Below are 21,781 nucleotides of genomic sequence, written 5' to 3' on the forward strand. Positions count from 1 at the left end.
GCATCGCTGAACCCCTAACAAAACTTACTTCTCCCAAACAGACTTTCCTCTGGTCTGAGGCACCTGAAACAGCTTTCCAGCGCCTGAAGGACATGTTCACCACGGCTCCTATCCTGCTACATCCCAATCCAGAACTTCAGTTCATCGTCGAGGTGGACGCATCTGACACTGGAGTGGGGGCGGTTCTCTCTCAACGGGACACCAGCGACCAGAAGCTTCATCCCTGCGCCTTCTTCAGCCGTCGCCTTTCCCCCGCTGAGAAGAACTACGACGTGGGGAACAAGGAGCTTCTGGCCGTTGTTCTCACTCTCCAAGAGTGGAGACACTGGTTGGAGGGAACCGCCCAACCCTTCATCGTGTGGACGGACCATAAAAACCTGGCGTACCTCCAAGACGCCAACAGACTCAACTCCCGACAGGCAAGATGGGCCCTCTTCCTGGGCCGTTTCTCCTTGTCCCTAACCTTCCGTCGTGGTACCCACAACGTCAAGCCCGACGCTCTGTCTCGTCTCTTCTCTCCCGACCCACCTTTATACAACTTCCAAGAAGAAGAGGTGGCAGTACCCTCCGTCCAGGCTAACCTTCAGCGATGCCAAGCTGTTTGGCAACAAGTACGAAACTCACTATTAAAATCATCTCAAATGTCTCAAAAACAGGCCAATCGCCATAGAATCCCAGCGCCAGAGTACCAACCAGGCCAACAGGTCTGGTTGTCCACCAAGGACCTTCCCCTCCAGGTGGAGTCCCGTAAACTGGCACCCCGGTACATTGGTCCCTTCCCCAGCGACAAGCTCATCACCCCCACCTCTGTCCGCCTGAAGCTGCCTCGATCCCTAAACGTCCATCCTACATTCCACGTCTCTTTACTCAAGCCGGTGGTGGAGTCGGAACTAGTTGATACTGTTGTTCTTATAATCTCGTCTCCTGCTCTGCATTCGGGTCCCGTTTTCTTCTCAGTCGCTTTTCTCTTAGGTGCCCGGTGCTCACCCTGAAGCCATCTTTCAGCTCTTCCTGGGTTGCTCACAGTCCAGAGCGGCCTTCTCTGGCTGAGCTGAGGATGCACTTCACTACGACATTCTATGCTGAATGGTTCAGTCCCAATCCTTGTATTGAAGTCTTTCGCATGGCTCCTCATCTCACAAGGGTTTTCACCAGGAAGTTTAAGGCAGATCATCAGCTTTCTTTGAACCACCAAAATCTCCAGGGGCCTCATGTACAAAGACTTGCGTGGATTTCCTACTAAATCTTGGCGTACGCCAAAACCCAGAAACTGTCGTACGCACAAATAAATTCAGATGTAGCAAAGTGTGCGTACGCATGGATCCAAGCACGTTTCCTTTGTACATCCCAAATCAACGTGGAATTGAGCGCACATGCAGAGGTGCCAAACTCCTCCCTGTCCACGCCCCATTTACATATGCAAATCAATTTAAATAGGCCCTGCGATTCACCTCTTTGATCAAATAACGCACTGAACAGAGAAAAGTAAAGGAATTTCACACAGTCTGAGCAAGAGATTCAAGAGTGAATGAAAAAAGTGAATGAAAACGCGCAGGGAGATTTTGTTTAACACCCTGTCAACAGGTATAAATATGACAAAAAAGACGTAAGTGGGAGCGTGTGTGTGAGTCTGTGGGATCAGAGCAGCGCACACACACACACGCGCAGGCACGCACACACGCACACACACACACACACACAATACACTCACAATACACATCGCTCGTTCGTAAAGATGGCAGGACATTAAACACTTTGACTCATGTTTAATTTTTTTTTTTTAATTTCTCACAATTAAAGAATGCAGAAGTGCGCTGCGGCTGACATTTGCAACTTTACGCCCGCTTTTACTGACATGAATACTGAACACAGAGAGACAATCAGGGGCTTGTTAGAAAGCTCTGTAGCTCTAATTTCACCAGCAGAAAAAAGCAAAGTAAACCAAAAACATTATATGTGAATGCGCACATGCCCAAATGTGCATGGCGCTGGTTTTCATCATACGGGACAATTAAAATAATAAACTATTTACTCACCCAGAAGCCACCCATCGCGCACTGTTCCAGCCTCCAGCCTGTTCAATTTGCGCATCACATATGATTTGAACATTGATGGAATGAAAATGTTTCCTATTAACGTAAACGCATTCTGTGACGGTGCTTTTATATCATTGTGTGTGCAGTCAATAGCTCCGATTACATGAGGGAAACCGGCTCTCGCTGAAAATTGTGCTTTAATGTTGGCCTGTTTAACAGCATTATATGGGAGTGTGATGAACCTGGATGATATTCGGATGATTCCATCCCACACAGCTGACATGGCTCGGCTCAGGGTTGACTGGCACACGTGACCGCATCGGCTTATGAGCCAATTATCATTGTTTGCAAGTAAATCCTTGCGTTTCCTAAATACTCGCTCACGTCAGATTGTTCATAAGTGTGTCTCTGATGTGCGCATCACTCTGATGACTACATGTTTTCACATTATTAACAGTTTCCCAGCATCACCAGTAAGTGTCGCCAAAGGAACAATAGCTGGAGAAACGGGCGTACGCCAGCCATGAAGTTGGCGTGAGCACCGCACATTTCCACGGTCATTTCACGTTTCATACATCTGAATGTGAGCGTGGAAAAGGACGTACGCCACGTTTTTGTGCGTACGCAACCTTCGTACGAGGCCCCAGGTGTTTCCCCAGGGTATTTCCCCCCCTCTGGTTTTCCTATCCTGCTCTCTGCTAAATTCATTTTATCTCTGGGGACAAGGACACCCCCCCCCACACTGACAAGGCAGGAATATGCTGCTGTTTATTGCAGAGAAAATGTCAGTGCGTCTAGTGGACTTAATTAAAAACTCACCCGAGTTCAGCATGCTCATTGATGAGAGCACAACAGTTTTAAATAAAACCTGCTTGATCATTTACATTAGAATTCCCTTTGAAGGGGAGTGTTGCAAGTGTGTAAGGGTGTGCAATTTTTCTTCCAACTTGCTGAGTAGCAGTCGTGCACTGGATCAGCGATCTGTAACACAGCTACAGTGCCTTGAGAAGCAGGGCATCACAAAGGACACGTTGCACTCCCGACTAATTAGTTTCGCGACAGACAGGGGTGATACATAGGGGTTATTTGAGCCTTTTTGCTGTAGTTTTGGTGGTTATGATTATTTCTTTCCTGGTGTGTGTAGTTAGTTACACTTTTAGTTTAACCTACATTTGTGTCATTAAAGCCAGTTGTGATCAGTGACGGTATCATTAATATTGGGTTTTGATTAATTATTGAGTGAAGTTGCTGTTGAGTTGGTAGGCTGTTATTACCTTAAACTTATAGACGGTTACGGTAGCTATGCTGTTCAATCCAGGCTGTGGTGTTGGGTTGTAGATTTAGTTTTTCCTTTTTCTTTTTTCTTCATCAGTCTTTTGTGTTAGGGTTGCCATTTGACATTAAAATCCTCGTGTGCATCATCAGTGTGTAGACTGTGTTTGTGAAAGAGATTGTGTCCGTGCGAATGTTCATTGCGGCGGCTGCTGTTAATTGATCTAATGTTTTTTACTATGAGACGAATGTGCGCGTGTCAAAATAGCAACAATCATGCAAGCACGATGATGAGAACCCACCAGCAAAAACATAAAAAAAACATAAACATCTGAGCCCCTGCCATTTGATCGGCTACTCGTCATCTAACAAAGCCAGGACATCCTTCTCACCTCAGTGCTGCCCCCTGCTGGCAACTCCTAACCACTTAAGACACCTCTGGAGGACTTTTAAATATCTGGGAGAGTAGAGTTGATAAATAGCTTTTATTCTTAAGTTTGAGAGTAGGAGTAAATTTCACAAATTCTCAGGACTTAAGTGTAAAATGGCACTCTAAGACGCTTGATAAATACTGCCCCTGGTCTGGACCCCACAGATCTCTTCAATTTCAGACCAATCTGCAAACTCAAATCCCTCTTGAAAGTCCTGGAAAATAAGTTTCTTCATCCACTAACAGTCCTTCTTACATAAATAACATTCTCAAAGTTTCCCAGTCAGGTTTTAAATCTCAGGTCTGGAGCACTGGACATTAAAGGTGTGGTTCTGGTCCTACCCCACTGGAAGAGGTTTTTATGTCAGCCTTGATGGTTTTATGTGCTCCTGTGCACCTCTCTGGGATATCTTTCCATTGCTACACTGATGATAGCCACATTTATGTAACTATGAAGGAAAAAAAAATGCATTCTCTGTGAATGCTGGAAGTGTTGCTGCCGCTGCCACTTCCAGCAGCGGCTGTAAGTTTTCGACTCCAGCGACCACAGTCTGTTGCATTCCTGGGGCCAGAGCGGGCGACATAGAATCTCATTTGAAGCTGCTGGCTAAAGTTAATCGTAGGTTCAATAAAATCGTTATTCACGTCGGCAGCAACAACATTCGGCTTTGCCAGTCGGAGGTCACTAAAATTAATGTTGAGTCGGTGTGTACGTATGCCAAGACGATGTCAGACACCGTATGTTTCTCTGGACCTCTGCCTAATCGAACGAGTGATGACATGTATAGTCGCATGTTATCATTCAACAGCTGGTTGTCAAGGTGGTGCCCTAACAATAACGTGGGCTTCACACAGAACTGGCAAAGTTTTTGGGGAAAACCTGGTCTTATTAGACGGGATGGTGTTCATCCCACTCTGGATGGAGCTTCCCTCCTTTCCAGAAATATGACAACGTTTATTGGATCCAAAACGTGACAACAAGCAGTCGGGACCAGGAAACAGAGTTGCAGTTTAACACACTTCTCTGTGCTTCCACTCGTTCAGTCGCCCCCTATAGATAATAACTATGCTATATATAAAGATAAAGCTATATATGAACATAGATTTAGGATTAACACAGTGTCTGCCTCTAGGGCTCCATACATTAGACAGTCACTGAGAAACAGGAGAGGAGTCATTTATAGTAACCTCGTTAAAATAAACACGAGGACATTCTACGAGCCGAGAACGAACAGTTTTAAGTGTGGTTTGTTAAATGTTCGTTCTCTCCGCTCAAAAGCATTGCTTGTGAAGGAATTGATAAACGAACAGGATTTTGACTTGCTCTGCTTAACAGAAACATGGCTTCAAGTTAATGATTATGTATCTGTAAACGAAGCAACGCCCCCTTCCCACACCAATGTTCATACTCGTAGAGGGAATGGCAGAGGTGGAGGGGTCGCAGCAATATTTGACTGTATACTTTCGCTTACCGCTAGACCCACGTCTACTTATGAATCATTTGAGCACCTTACTCTAAGTCTGTTAGACTCAAGTATTAAACAGAATAACAGACTCCAGTTTATTGTTGTATACCGACCACCGAACTCCTACTCTGACTTTTTAAGTGATTTTGCAGATTTTTTATCTGATTTAGTTCTCTGTTCAGATAAAATCATCATAGTAGGTGATTTTAATATTCATGTAGATGTAGCCAATAATAGTCTTGGCTCATCTTTTAAAGTTTTGCTTGAATCAATTGGCTTCAAGCAGCAGGTTAGCATACCAACACATCGTCATAGACACACACTTGACCTTATCTTGACATATGGTATTGACATACATAACTTGGTAGTATTTGATGAGAATCCTTTGATATCGGACCACTGTCTGGTCTCATTTGAAGTTGTACTTACTAATGCTACTGATTCTAAACAGCAGCATTATTACAGTCGCTGTTTATCTGACAGTTCAGTTGAAAAAATCACTGAACAGCTCTCGTGTGCCCTCCAGCCATGTTTCATCACGTAAACGACGTAAACGACGGTGCCCGCTTGGTTTTTTTGCTGCCGACTTCTTCCATTCTCACATGTGTGTGCCAATATTCACGGGGGTATATATGCGCTAATGGGCTTGATTACTACTTGGATACACCTGATGGCACACACACACGTTATCAAAATGAACTTAATGCTATATCCACGTGCAAACACTTTGTTTGAGACGCGCAACTAGGCTACTTGTTGTTTTCTTTTTTGTTATTTTTTCTTTTCTTTTCTTTTTATTTTATAAATATATGGTTATCAGCACATAATGTGAAGCTAATCCACTAACTCAGTACTCATCATGGATATCGCAAGTTCTTATAAACAACGACAATAGAAAGGATGGAGGATGGACGCAGTAAAGCTAGAGGAGTTATTCCAGATGGGCAATAACAAGGTAGACAACTGGTGTGCTTGTCAAAACGCCATACGTTAACGGCACACTAGAACAAATCTAACTTAGCCTTTATAGGGCTGTGTAACGTTGATGGGCGTGCGTACCATAGCATTAATTCCTGCAGGCGCCCCTGAGCCTAATTGCACCTGTGTGGGGGGACCACGGGGCGCTGTGTGTGACTTATGCGCTGATAAAGTGGTGGGTGATTGATTTGCCTGGCATCAATTGATTCAGTTTCAGCACCACCGTGGTGAACAGCTCTCATTAAGAGATTCTTAAGAAGCTTCTTTGGCTTGATCTTACGGTTCTCCTAAAAAGGCAGTTAAGAACGCGTCTGGGAAACACCCGTATCTTAGCGCACCTTCTTAGCCATTCCTTCTTAAGAGCCTTCTTAAGTCCTTAAGAAAGATTGAATCTGGGAAACGCGGCCAATGACAGTCACTTTGTCTTGTGGAAGAACAGTTTTGATATCTATAAAAAAGCTCTGAGACATGCAAGAACTTCTTATTACTCAGAGTTAATAGAGAAAAATAAGAGCAACCCCAGGTTCCTCTTCAGCACTGTAGCCAGGCTGACGGAGAGCCACGATGCAACGAATCCATCGATCCCTCGATCGCTGAGTAGTAATGACTTTATAACATTTTTAACGATAAGATAGAAGCGATCAGAGATAGAATTAACAACCAGTTTAGTACAGCGAGCCTAGACTTAATCGCGGCTCCAGCTTTACACGTACTAAATCATGTTATTCCTATAAGCCTCCCGGAGCTGACCTCACTGGTCTCCTCCTCTAGACTTACTGAGCGGCTGCGTCCCAAAGATGGCAGTAATTAAGCCATTACTTAAAAAGCCTTCTCTCAACAGTAGCATTCTGAGTAAGTATAGACAGATCTCGAACCTCCCTTTTATGTCAAAGATTTTAAAAAGCTGTAGCCACCCAGTTGTGCGATCACCTGTGTAGCAATAATGTATTTGAAAAGTTCCAGTCTGGGTATAGAACCCACCATAGTACAGAGACTGCACTACTTAGAGTAAAAGATGATATTCTTATGGCCTCTGAAAAAGGACTGGTGGCTATACTGATCCTGCTGGATCTCAGTGCAGCATTTGATACGATAGATCATGAGATCCTGCGAACAAGATATTGGGATTAGAAGATCGGCACTTGTCTGGTTCAAGTCCTATGTATCGGACAGATTTCAGTTTGTAAGTGTAAACGAGGAATCCTCCATATTCAATAATAACTACGGAGTTCCTCAGGGTTCCGTGCTCGGACCTATTCTTTTTACCCTGTACATGCTGCCATTAGGCAACATTATCAGGAAACACAACATAGATTTTCATTGTTATGCAGACGACAGCCAGCTATATGTATCTGTACGACCGGACGACCCAAACCCATCTATTAAACTCCAGGACTGTCTCATAGACATACAGACGTGGATGATGCTTAACACAGAAAAAACTGAGGTCATGGTCCTCGGGCCAAAAGATATAAGAGCACCACTTTCAAGTGGAGCTCTAAACCTAGGCAGTAACACTTCAGTCCCTTGCACTACAGTAAGGAACCTAGGAGTCCTGTTTGACCAGGATGTATCACTGGATGAACAAATTAAGCATATATGTAGAACAGCTTTCTTCCAGCTTCGCAACATCAAGACAAATAGAAATATTATATCACAACAAGACTCTTAGAAACTTATCCACACCTTTATAACCTCTAGGCTGGATTACTGTAACTCCTTACTGTCTGGATGTCCTAGTAAGTCCTTGAGAAGCCTTCAACTTGTCCAGAATGCAGCAGCACGGATACTGACTGGAACCAGACGACGTGATCATATAACTCCTGTCTTGGCTTCTCTTCACTGGCTCCCAGTGAAAAGTAGAATCGATTTTAAAAATACTTCTACTCACAAACAAGGCCCTGAATAATCAGGCACCTACTTACATTTGTGACTTAATCACTTTATATCAACCGAATAGACCGCTGCGCTCCCTGAACTCAGGTCTACTGGTTATTCCTAAAATAACTAGAAGTAGAATCGGTGGTAGAACATTTAGCTACCAGGCTCCTCTCCTGTGGAACCAACTTCCGCTTTCAGTCAGACAGTCTGACTCGGTCTCTGCCTTTAAGGTGAGACTGAAAACCTACCTCTTTAACATAGCCTATAGTCGAAGCTAGATCAGGTATGTCCTGATTAGAATAGTCTATCTTATGCTGCCATAGGCTTAGACTGCTGGGGGAATTTCCCATCATGCACCTAGAATGAGCACCCAGACTTTGCACGAGCTGCACTTTGTCTACCCCGTCCTCGATTTTTCATCCCTCACCACTTACCCTATGTACCCCCATGAGATGTAGCACATAAATCCACATGTAGCAAATCTCTGATTTTAATCTCTTACAGCTCTGCTGACACCAGTGAACGACATGAGGTCAGGACAGGAAGGAGGACTCCGTCATCCTCAAGTCTCTGACCACAACAGCCTTCACTACAGGCTGTGACAAACCCAGTGATCTAGGTGGACCCTGGCATTTAAAGACTTTTTCACTTTTTATTCTTGTCATTGTGTATTGTATGTTTTGGGTAACATCTACTGCACGTCTGTCCGTCCAGGGAGTGGATCCCTCACCCGTGGTTCTCCCTAAGGTTTCTAACCTTTTCCCTGTTATAAGGGTTTTTTCCCTGGTAGTTTTTCCTTACCCTGGTCGAAGGTTAAGGACAGAGGATGTTACCAACCCTGTGAAGTCCCATGAGACAAACTATGTTTTGTAAACTGTGGGCTATACAAATAAAGATTGATTGATTGATTGAAACCCCTATTGGAATGTACCTGTGACATCAATGGCATTATGGATGGCATTATGCCAATTAATATTTGACAGGCCCATTAACTTCCTGTTTTTAAAGCACTTGTACTCCTTGGCGTTGTAAGTGTGCCATGTTTTTTGTTTTTTTGTATTTTACTTAGTATTAACTTGCTTATTTTATGTTATTCTAATGTTACTGTACAGCACTTTGGGAAACATTGTTTACATGTACCTGATTAACAGTTAATTAACAGTCCACATTAATGTGTATGCTCAGTGTCAAGATATTTGACAATATGTGATCTTTGAATTTATTGATATTGCCCAGCCTTACCTTGATAGATGCTTGAGCTTTTTTTATGCATCTACTGTATATGTTTGTAGGTATTTTATCCTTACTTAAGTACATGCTTTTGTGTTTGTCTGTTTGTCTGAAAAAATATGTTTTGACGAAACAACAACAGATATTTGTTTACCAGATGATTCCTCCCCACAGCAAAGAGAAGACCACAAAGAACATCAAAGAGCCCCAGATGACAAAATGATTGATCCAAGTCCAGTAGTGAGTATCTAGAGCCAACTGCAAGAGAAATACAAGACCTGTTAATACCTCTCCTTCATATGCCATTGAGCTGTAATGTAGTCTTACTTGAGCAACTGCATGTCTATATAGCATATATTTACCTTAAATGTAACCGTGAAGACTAAAACAGTGAAGACCAGTGTCCCAAACGTCCAGTTTCCAAACATCTATAGAAGCAAATGACAGCCGCTGTTAGCTCAACATTTCACATGTTCACACCACAGATTCATGTAAACACTAAGTGTGGTCAGTGTATAATGTCACACACAGCAGGAAACTGTTCAAAAACATTTTAAACATCTGGATTTAAGAACAACTGGGATTCAAACTCAGGGACTCACAGGTAACTGTACTTGGATCATTCAAGTGCAATTACTTACTGTAAGTATTCAATAAGGAATCAATTAATGAAACAGATGGCAGGGACTCCGGTGGAGAAGAGATCATCACATGATATGATGAAAGGGAGAAATGAGATGTCAATGTGTGTGACATGCCAGTTTGGTTCAGTTCTGACCTTGTGTAGTACAGTTATAACTGTTTTGTTGTTTTTGGCGAGACATCAGAATTAGCCACAACTTTGACAACCCTAGCGCCTACACTGTATGATGATACATGAAGCTGATGGCATTAAATCTATAGTGAAGTTTGGTCAAATACAGCATGTGTGAATTTGTCAAAATTTCTCCCCAATCTCTGTTCAATCCAAAATGGCCACACTCCCATTGGGTTTTGGTGATTGGTCCTCATTTAGTTTTTTGTTTGTTCCAACTAGGGCTGCATCTAACAATTGTTTTCGTATATAATTAGTCTATTATTTTTGCAATTTATCAAGTAATCATTTGGTCCATAAAATTGTGTCCGTGTTTTTCAATCCTCAAAATGATTATTCTCTTTTAAGAAGCTGAAAAATCAGACAACCTGTTATAATTATTTAAAAAAAACTTTTAAACTGATTATTACTGTAATTATAGTTGAAAATTATGTCTGTGTGAAAAATGTGTGATCAATTAATAATCCATTAATCATTGAAGCCCAAGTCCCGACCTGATAAATGAGTGTACTGATTTAAATTCATGTATGTGAAACCCGTCACTGGATCATCTACTATAATTTCTTTGCCCATTCACAATTACCCCTTTACCTCCTCTTTAACCAATTAAAAAATATTATTATGATTATTGTATATTTTTTCATTTTGTCATTATTCATAATGATTGTTGCAGAAAAATGTATTTTGATTTGTAGTGGTTGGCACATCCTATTTAAGATGCCTCTCATTTTGAAAGAAAAATTAAGGTCTATGACCGAAAGTTTGCAACAATAAGATATTTTGTGCAAGTTTGGACAGTGTGCAGTGTACTCTACCTAACCAGCCAAATTGTCCGCACATTCACAATGTCCTTACTACCTTTCAATATGTAAGTACACACACAGACATGATGCTAAGGTGTTGTGAGCATGGCACAAGCTACCCTTGCATCAACAGCAGGCACTGCAGGCTGAACTAATGGAGTTGAGATGATTAGTGAACAGGTGATGGTTGTTTTTTTTCAGGTCACGAGAAGGGATGAAACAGTAAAGTGCAAAGTGAAACTAAGGGGAAAGATGACAGAGAGACAGGGACAGGCTTACCATCTGTGTGTTGGTTGTCATTAGCTGGGAGGAAGAAAGAGAAGCAATGAAAAAGAAAAAGCAACACAAACGTAAGAGGAGAGAAGAAAGAAGAGGAGGAAGGCCAGCAGAAAAAAAATAGTTTTTTGTAGCTGGAGATGGATACATAAAAATCAGATGCAAAACCCACTTAACTCTTAAAAATAAAAGGACCCAATCTGACGGTGCAGAGGAAGACAGTGGAAAACCTGTTTAGCTGTCATAAATGGAAGAATAGGAGTAAAAGATAAAAATTAGATTTTTATATGCATAAGCATAAGCATAATACCTGTCAGAATTCACAGCACACTTTACTGTAAATCCATGGAGATTATACCACAAAACTTGATAGACTGAATCTATCTGATCATTATAAGGCTTTTTATGCAGTTAGAAACCACCAGAGAGGACATTATTGCAGACCTGCAGTATCCTGACATCTTCAACTTCCTGATTAACTTCCCTTCATCTTACTCCAGAGAGTTCACAGTTTACAAGAGCCTGGAGGGAATCAAATCGACACAATGTGTTTTTGTGACAAACATTCAACTCTGGAGTAACAGTGAAAGATAGTGTTGTTGTCACCCAATATATTTATTCATAGTAATGTTTTATCCCTGAAAATGCCAAACACTGACTCAACAAATGGATATGTATGCGATTTGAAATTATTCATGAAGGCCAACACATCGAAAAGAAATTGCATTGGCATCAAATATCCTCACAATGAGGCCTACAATTACATACATTACAATTACAGACTAAAGCAGGAGACAGTTACCCTCTAAAAACATTTTCCTATCCATGCAAGCAGCCTACATTTATGAATTAGAAATGACAAAAAAATAACAGAAAAACAAAATAGACGAGGTGCCAACAAAACACATTTCCTTTAAATAACACAAGTGTAAACTGTTATTTTATTATATTTATTGAAGGCTTGCACATGAAAACACGTCAATGCATAATTAGGCCAATTAAAAAATGACTAGTCTACTGTCAGCACTAGCAGTGCACCTGAATATAAGCCGCACACTAAAACCACTGCAGTCGTCTTCTTCAGCGCCGGACCGGAACAACCCAAGAGCGACTCCGTCAGTCACAGTCTCTCCCTCGCCACCGCTTCTGCCGCCACCCTCGTCCCGAGGCGAATCCCTGCATGTGCAGTTCTCTTCATCATGCAACAGTCCAGCCCCCGAAAACCCGCCGATGATCGTGGACTTTTCCACACTGCCCCACGCTTATAGAATCCACCAGCGGATCCACCGGCACGAGTGGCTTTTCTCACCCTGGATTTCCACTGGATGCGTTACAGCCGCGGAACGTCAGCTGTGCGGTCGCCGTTGCAAATCTCTTCCATTCTAATCAATGAGAGCATTTCCACCAGAGGCATGAAGGGCCATAAGGGGCCGGTGCGATTTGGGTGGCAGTCGTGGGCGGGGGATCGGAGGGTGTGTTCCAACTATCGGGGGTTCACACTCCTCAGCCTCCCGGGGTATATTCCAGGGTACTGGAGAGGAGAGTTCGGCCGATAGTCAACCCTCGGATTCAAGAGGAACAATGCGGTTTCGTCCTGGCCGTGGAACACTGGACCAGCTTTATACCCTTCGCAGGGTGCTCGAGGGTTCATGGGAGTTTGCTCAACCAGTCCACATGTGTTTTGTGGACTTGGAGAAGGCTTTCGACCGTGTCCCTTGTGGCATTCTGTGGGGGGTGCTCCGGGAGTATGGGGTCGGGGGCCCTTTGTTAAGGGCCGTGCGGTCCCTGTACGACCAGAGCAGGAGCTTGGTTCGAATTGCAGGCAGTAAGTCAGACTTGTTCCCAGTGCATGTTGCCCTTTGTCACCAGTTCTGTTCATTATTTTTAAGAACATAATTTCTAGGCGCAGCCGGGGGCCGGAAGGGGTCCGGTTCGGGAGCAACTGGATTTCATCTCTGCTCTTTGCAGATGATGTGGTCTTGATGGCTCCTACGAACCAGGAACTCCAGAATGCGCTGGGGCGGTTTGCAGCCGAGTGAGAAGCGGCTGGGATGAGAATCAGCACCTCTAAGTCCGAGGCCATGGTTCTCTACCCGAAAAAGGTGGCTTGCTCCCTCCGGGTCAGTGGAGAGATCCTGCCTCAGGTGGAGGAGTTTAAGTATCTTGGGGTCTTGTTCACGAGTGAGGGAAGGATGGAGCGTGAGATTGACAGGCGGATCGGTGCAGCGGCCGCAGTAATGCGGTCGTTGTATCGGTCCATTGTGGTCGAGAAGGAGCTGAGCCGAAAGGCAAAGCTCTCGATTTACCGGTCAATCTACGTTCCTACCCTCACCTATGGTCATGAACTTTGGGTTATGACTGAAAGAACAAGATCCCGGATACAAGCGGCTGAAATTAGCTTTCTCCGCAGGGTGGCGGAGCGCTCACTTAGAGATAGGGTGAGGAGCTCTGTCACCCGGGAGGAGCTCGGAGTAGAGCCGCTGCTCCTCCACATCGAGACGCCTCCCTCGGGAGGTGTTCCGGGCATGTCCCACCGGGAGGAGACCCAGAGGAAGACCCAGGACACGCTGGGAGTGACTACGTCGCCCGGCTGGCCTGGGAACGCCTTGGGGTCCCCCCGGAAGAGCTGGAGGGGGAGGTCTGGGCGTCCCTTCTCAGACTGCTGCCCCCGCGGCCCGGCCCAGGATAAGTGGTAGAAGATGGATGGATGGATATTAGTAATAGGTGCTACAGTGATATCTATCTGTCTGTCTGTCTATCATTATTATTATTATTATTATTATAATAAGAACAACAATAATAATAATAGGTGTTACAGCACTATATATAGAGTGAAAAACTTGTTAAAAACTAAATATGTTATTGGTATTTATTTGGCAAATAACTGAATCAAACTTTTTATACCCAAATTCGAGCAAGCTCACTGGGCTTCAGTGAAAAGTCAGAAAATACATAATACAACATTCAACCAGGAAAACAAATTGTTCTGTACTGAAAAAGAAAGCAAATAACTTGAATTTTGCAATCAACAATAATGTGCTTACTATTTTTTTGTTTGAAATTCATGAATCACAATATTATTTATATTTTAGCATTAACAATATCATTTTAGTTAACGAGCTGAGTGAGTGTATTAAACATTACAGAAACATAAATATATATTTTTTTATAATTACCTGTTAATTTAGGGCAGCCGTGGCTTTGGGTGGTGGTCTAATAAATTTGTTAAGCACTACATATTGTTGTGTTTTTATTCCTATCTTTTGACAATGATATCTATTTTAACTTTAATTATGTGCATTCTCTCAAAGCCCAGAGAGAAAGTCGTCGCTCACAGTTCTTCAGTCTGCAGCAGCCTCGTCTCCTTCTCAAGGTAAATGTTCTATTTTCTTAAATGCCCTCACAGACAATAAGCATATGTCCTTGTTTTAATGTCTGTATCACACTTATACTGTATGTCTCCCTTCTGGAAACAAAGGATGGAATTGTCCATGATGAACAGGAGGAAAAAGCAGTAGATAATGGATGGATGGATGTTTTAACCATAGCCTTACGTTTATATTTATATTTTTTTCTTGTTGTGTAGACTGGGTGTTATTGTGTTTTGTGTTGTGCAGCTCTGCCATGCCCAGTGGAACTGATCCCATCAGTAGAACATGGATGAGGAATGAGCTTGATGCATTGGGTCTGTGGCCAGGGTCACCACCCGAGGAAGTCAGCAGTGCAGCTGCCAACAAGTCATTTGTGCAGGTTCTGTCACCAGCCTGTAAAGCAGGGGCCCGACAGCCCTCATATTCATGCCTGTTTCCCCTGATGTGCCAGGGAAGTACACCCTTAGAAATAAAAGTGCCAAGTAGAACCATATAAGGTTCTTCGGCTTATCCTCATCGGAGAACCCTTTTTGGCTCCAGGTAGAACCTTTTTATATTTATTTATTCCACCTGGAACCCTTTGGAGGGTTCCACCAAGAACCCTTTAAAAACCCTTTATTTGGGAAAGGGGTTTTAAAGGGTTCTCTGGATCAAAGTGGTTATTACTGGAACCATAAGTATTGCCAAGAACCCATGAAAAACCCTTTCCTGAAAAAAAAAATTCAGGAGCAAACATTTCCAGGTAGAACCTCAGCCCTTGTAGAAGGACCATTGTAAAAATGTGTTCCCTGTATCAGACACAGGGCTTGGTCAGGGAGATGACCATTGAACTGGGGGGAGTTTCAACAGTCTGACTTTTATGAAGCAGAAAACTTTAAAGGAATGGGTCGGTACCATCATTTAATTTCACACTGTACACTGGTTCAAACTATAATGTATAGGCTTTGTGTTTGCAGTAGTATTTACTGTATATTTATGTTATTAATTATGGTATATGTGTCCAGCCATGGCAAAAGCGGTCACAAGTCTACTTTGGGACTTTTGGAGTTATTTACATATTCTGAAAGTGTGATATCTAAGCTTTCCAACAATGTCAAACACATGTAAATCTGATAATTCTTGAAGAAGATGTGGCCATTTGAATGTAGGCACTCCTCAAACTGCTTTAGGGAGAACTTAAGCCTGAAAGATTTTGACCTTCTTGAGGAACCAGGCCAATAGCTGCTCATTTGCATCACATTTACATGGTCACAACCCCTCACCCAGTCTAGCTGTCAGTGACATCTGATATCTGTTAGCCCACAGGACAGAAACAGTGTAGCAGTTTGAAAACAAAGGAATGAATGTAGTGCATGTCAATGTAGTGTTATTTGCCTTAAGTACTTCAGTGGACTGATAAGAATCAGAATTTACTTTATTGATCCCCAGAGAGAAATTCTTCTGTTACAAAAAGCACTTGAATAAAAATGAGAAACAAGAAAGGTGAAAGATAGATACATACTTAAAATATCAAATAAAATATATCTAAGTGTGTGAAGGAGAGTTCAATATTTTCCAGACCATCTACTATATTATCATCTTCAATACCAGTTCCTCCACCACAATGTGGCTGTACCCACTCTGTCCATCACAGTTGATATGCGGGCTAAATGTACAGGACGGGAAGACTGTCAACCTGGGTTGCGCAGTAGCTGAAACTCGATAGGCTCTGCATCACTGTGAGTTTGAGCAAGCACCACACCTGGTCTGTTGGCATCAAAGCTGTGTGACAGAATAGAAGCACACAACAGGATATTTAAAACATGGCTCACTGTTCACAAGGAACAATATTATGTCCATTCATGATTTTTTTATTTCTAAAATGCAGAAGTTTGAATATAAATACCTACAGTGCTGATAACTCTTGATCTGTGGGAGCTTTCGAAAGTAGGGACTCAGATGTGTCTGCCAGTCGGCCTTTACTATCACTCTGTCATCTGCCGTTCCAACAAGCTGCCGAATATTGAGGCGACTTTCAGGAGAGCTGTGTTCCACTACCTGTTGACAGCAAGAACAACAATGAAAATAAAGATTTTACTTTTCCAAAAAAATTACATTTTACACATTACATATTGCAGTATTGTATAGAAATCAATTTTAACACATACCAAGAGCCTTAGCCGACCTCATGTATAGACGCCACACTGAGGCCTTGGACACATGGGTTGGCAGCAACATCACATGCCAATCCTTATGCCCAGGATTCTGAAAAAAAAATTAAAAAAATACTTGTTTCAGATCATGGTTCATGTTAACAGGCACTTTATCACTGAATCAGTATAGATTGATCAGTAGTATTGCTTGAATTATGTGTGAATGCCACACCTTTATGTGCATGAATGCACGTGTAATTAACACGTTCATCACACATTGTGTTAATCATGTGTGATTCATGCATGCAAAGGTGTGGCATTCACACATCATTCAATGCAAAGTTAGGTTTAGAACACGGGAGTTTCGTCTCAAAGCATATGAATTATCAAACTGAACCTGCGGGCCGTGACATGCTCCCCTTACGGCTTATAATACACTCATCTGACCGAACACAAGTTTCGAAGTGCGTATTATTTTTAACACGCCAATAGTGAGCTGGCCAATCTCTAGTACAGCTAAAAACCGTTATGGCAACATAACGCATCATTCTCATTGTAATGATACAATGCCGAGCTAGCGAGCTAAGCAAGCTAGCAAGCATAGCTAATAACAATGTAGCCAAACGGTGTTCTGAAACACACAGTGGATTATTAAAAGACAGCGTCCCTATGTGCGTCTGTATGTGACTTTGAATGAACACTAACACAACATAGATTAACAACGTTAATGAAAACTCACCCCATAAGAAACTGAAAGGTATTCCGGCAGACTTCAGTGACTCCGATCAGATAAGAGGTCCGGGCGTGCTTCCTTTTCATCGCAGTTTTACGTCTGTTCGCCTCCAAATGTCCAATTAGATAGGAGATAGAGCGGTGCTGGCGTCACGTCATCATCTCAGACAACTACCGTGTGTGTCCTGCTCTCTTTCAGCCACGGAATAATCCATCTGTTTGTTGTTTTTGTGACGATGAACTCTGCTAACACGTTAGCATAAAGATCGCTAGCTTAAAATGCTAACAGTCCACACACCAGCAGTCTCTGTGCTTTCTCTGTCCTTGTGAAGAAGCTCAGCCACAGCTGACTTATTCTCAGGTTTTCTTTGCCTTCCTTTGTCAAACAAAGCTTTGATGATGACTGCTTTGATGATAATAACGCTTTAATTTCGCACTGCACTGCACACAAGTAACTGCTGGAACTTCCAGACTCTCTCTCTCTCCCCCTCCCTCTCTCGCTGTACGTGCATATTAATTAACCATGTGTATTCTCCGTGATCGTCAGCTGATTGGCTGAAAAAGCAACAAAAGCTCTGGAATGTGAGACAGCGATAAAACAACCTTAATTCAAACACAAAGTTCATGGTTTTAAGACCCACAATACTGTGATTTGAAGCATGTAGTACAGGGGCTCTCAAAGTTTTGATACCTGAGGGCCAATTTAGGAACCCAACATTGGACTGAGTGCCACCAAAAGAAAAAAACAGAAAAAAAAACAAAGAAATTCCATTTGTAGTCATTTTAATGACCAGATTACAGTTCTACAGTTTAGCCTAAGTAATATAAGCGTTAATATAATGTAATTTAAGCATTAATATAACAACGTTTATAATTTACTGGGTAATTACCCAGTATTTTGGCCATTGTTCTTACCTTCTAATTACAGGTTAATACCAAGTAACACATTTCTGTTACCATATATTTACTGGGTAAATAGCTAGTAATTGGGGGCTGTAGCTACCTGCTTATTACCAGCTTATAACCCAATAATACACCAAAATTCACCATATAGAAACCAGGTAAATACCCACTATTTTTGTTTACACTTATTGGTCTGTATCCAGTCACATATTGTATTTACTTTATCTTTTTTTGACATGTTATCTGCTTTTATACTGATAATTCTGTTTTCATATAAAGTATCTTTCCAACATTACCATGGCTATATTCACTTGAGAGGGTTTATAATAATTTAATAAAATAAACAGGCAAATGTTTTTATATCCACATGCTAATAAGCTGAAATGTAAATTTACACATCTCTACAAAAAACTACTTTTGTGCTTTAATATAGGTCCATCATAAGTCAAACTGTAGCATAGTATTTTAAAACGAGTAATTAATTTGTATAATGAACCATGTCAACCTTTTTCTTGATTACCAGCTTAACATTGTGTTACTTTATTTATGAAATATGGGACAAAATAAGTTTATCATTGTTGTAATTATAAGGTTCAGTTCAATCTTTGCCAAAACCATTATGCAAAGGAAGTTTTACTATATTAACATTTAATAAACAATAAATTAAGTAGCAGTAAATGAAGGTCTTTATCTCAGTATCACCATTAACATTTGATTGTTTCCTCATAATTTTTGCAGCACTCTGATTTACTTTAAATGTTAAATGTAATCCCCTTGAAGAAGAGTATAAACACACATTACAGCAAAGTATTATGAACGAAATTCAGGACTTTACATTTGGGTGAGGTGGGATTCGAACTTATGACATTGGATTAATTGCTCTGTTAACGCTGCTGTGCAGACTAGATTTAACAAGAGACAAGAGATGTTGATTTCACTATAGAAGAGAAAATTGACTTCTCCAGTTAAGCGCAGGGAAAAAATATATATATATATATACTGTATATATATCGGTAGCGGTTATCAGCCCAAGCACTTCTACTATATCTGCATTTTAGGTATTGACAAAAACTCCAATAATGTGCATCCCTAGTTCCCTAGTAATTGAATTATGCTGCCACCAAATATAAATATAAACGCATACTTAAGATACCAAAGGAAGAAAATAAACACCAGTGACTATGAGCCAATATAGACATAATTACCTGTCCATTGCTGGTGAAGGTGGTGTTGTCAAACAGAATGTAAACACCAAAAAACAACACAACGGCATCATAAACACCCAGGATGGTCCAGTAAATGAAGATGGGCCAGCGCAGTAAAGAGTTCTTTGCAATATCACTGCAAAAATAAATGACAACATGACAGTGAAGAGTCATGAATTGATCTCTGCTCTCATGGCTGATGACACATTTAGCATTCCACACTGCATTTTTTGTCTCTGAGAGGTAGATTTGAAAAAGCGTGTAATGGAATATTTTAATTGTATTTAACAAATATGCACTGATTCATGAAAACATTACTGCTACAGGCTAATTATCAATCCTCAGTAACATGATGAAAAATCATAATACATTTTTATCTATGATGCATTTGATATTAGAAAGATCAGAAAAAGTGCTATAAAGACAAGAGAATGCATATAAAATCATCATCAAACTAAGGGCCAATTCCAATTACTTCCAATATCTTAACCCTCAATCTTATCCCTCAAGCTCAACCCTTATCTTAACTGGCCCTCAAAACCAAGTGTTGAGGGCTATTTTGTCACTTAGAAATGGCACACCCCTTAAATGCAGATACGTCTTCAGACTGTGGGGGGCAGAATAACGTGAAAGCTGCGTCCAGTCTGTCAAATCCAAAAAAGAAGAAGAAGAACACATTTACGTCACGATTACTTATTTATTATTTTATTTCAGTCAAGTTATTAGGTTGTCAGTTAGTTATAAGATGATACTCATACAAATACCACAACCACGGACATACTTAGCTGACAGTTACCGCACACCACGGCTTATTGAAGGGTAAACGATAGCGAACGATCGCGTGTGCGCACCGGCCGGCTATTGACAAAAGATCGTAAAATGAAAATAAATGTTACGCAACAATGACGTCAGTAATCCATAATATGGGTCTAAACTAAGATAATGGTTTTCATAATTTTTATATCTCTATTAACAAAGAAAATACTTAATTTGTATCCCACTCGCTTCGCTGCTTTCGACGCCATCTTTCTTATGTGAAAACACGCAATGCATTCTGGGTAGCCCTTGCTCCCAAGGGTGGTGTCGGAAAATCTCAATATTGAGGGCGATACAGCCCTTAAACTTGCCCCTCAACTTAATTTTTCTGAGAATCGGGACAGCACTTGCACTAGCGGGAGCGCTCATTTTTGAGATTGAGAGTTAAGATTTAGGGTTAAGCAAGGAATTGGAATTCACCCTAAAATATCATACTAATCTTCAGCAATTTTTCCACAGTGAAAACCTGAGCTGTGATAAAAGTAAGAAAAGAATACAACATTATGTCACAAACCTAACATTACAAACAAATGTTTGCAGTTTATTGGAAACAAACCGTTGTGTTTTTTGAAAATAATGTTATTAACAATTTTATGACTGAGAATTTCTAAAATGATAGAAAGATCCAGAGAAAAGGAATAAAACACTGCTGTTTCTTTTGCTTATGGTGTATATTGGGGTCTCCAATTTGCAACATGGGTTCTTATTATACACCACAATTTAAATAGATTGCTACATCATAAGGTGAATGAAGTGCCGAACTACTGGTCTGTCCATGTATTTGCTGTAGGTCTGTCATACTATGTCAACTAATCATACTATGCTGTGAACACTAACCGGTACAGAGAAGGGTCCTTCTTCAGGATGTCCATGTTAATGTGCTGCTCCATGAGGCTGTAGAGCAGAATGGGCAGCGACGTGAAGCTGATGTTGTACAGAGTCAAGTAGGCTGTGTCATACAGAGGCTGGGGGAGGGGGGACATGTCAGTCAAACATACACTCTTTCACACCAGTGTAATGTGCATTTGTGTACTTGTATTTGTTATCTCGTTCTTTACCTTTTGTGGCATAAACACTGACCTTGTCAAGACCAGTATTCCTCATGGAAACCAAATTCCTAATGAGGCAGAAGCTGACTTCTGAGGAACTGGTTAAGTTTAGGGCTAAGAATTTCAGGTAAGTGTGATTATGTTAAGGTTAGAGTAAGGCCTGCTGGATGAGTCATGTGTGCATCATGGCTGTGCTGTGTCTTGCTCATGCATTTGTGTTCACACCAGGTGTGTTTCAATTGCACTGCATCACATATGTCTCCCCAGACCACCATTGTGCCCATTGTGTAACTCTGGGCACATCACTTTAAAGAACAACACTGCTGTAAGGACTTGGAACTGTTAGAGGTTAGCATGAGACCCAACTATCTGCCGCAGGAATTCTTG

General features: G+C 41.6%; 1 protein-coding gene across 1 annotated transcript in view; it reads right to left on the reverse strand.

The window, feature by feature from the left end:
* The window catches only part of LOC310926689 (phospholipid-transporting ATPase IH-like), a 182,482-nt gene that overhangs the window by 22,499 nt on the left and 138,202 nt on the right, over positions 1–21,781 (reverse strand). The window contains exons 28-31 of the mRNA XM_083888875.1: positions 21,183–21,310; positions 19,530–19,665; positions 9,656–9,721; positions 9,448–9,551 (exon numbers count right to left, since the gene is read on the reverse strand). Coding sequence (XP_083745001.1) covers positions 9,448–9,551; positions 9,656–9,721; positions 19,530–19,665; positions 21,183–21,310 — 434 coding nt within the window. The remainder of the gene's footprint in view (positions 1–9,447; positions 9,552–9,655; positions 9,722–19,529; positions 19,666–21,182; positions 21,311–21,781) is intronic.

This window comes from Microchirus variegatus, assembly GCF_963457635.1.
Source record: "Microchirus variegatus genome assembly, chromosome: 5".
Taxonomy (NCBI): Eukaryota; Metazoa; Chordata; class Actinopteri; order Pleuronectiformes; family Soleidae; genus Microchirus; species Microchirus variegatus.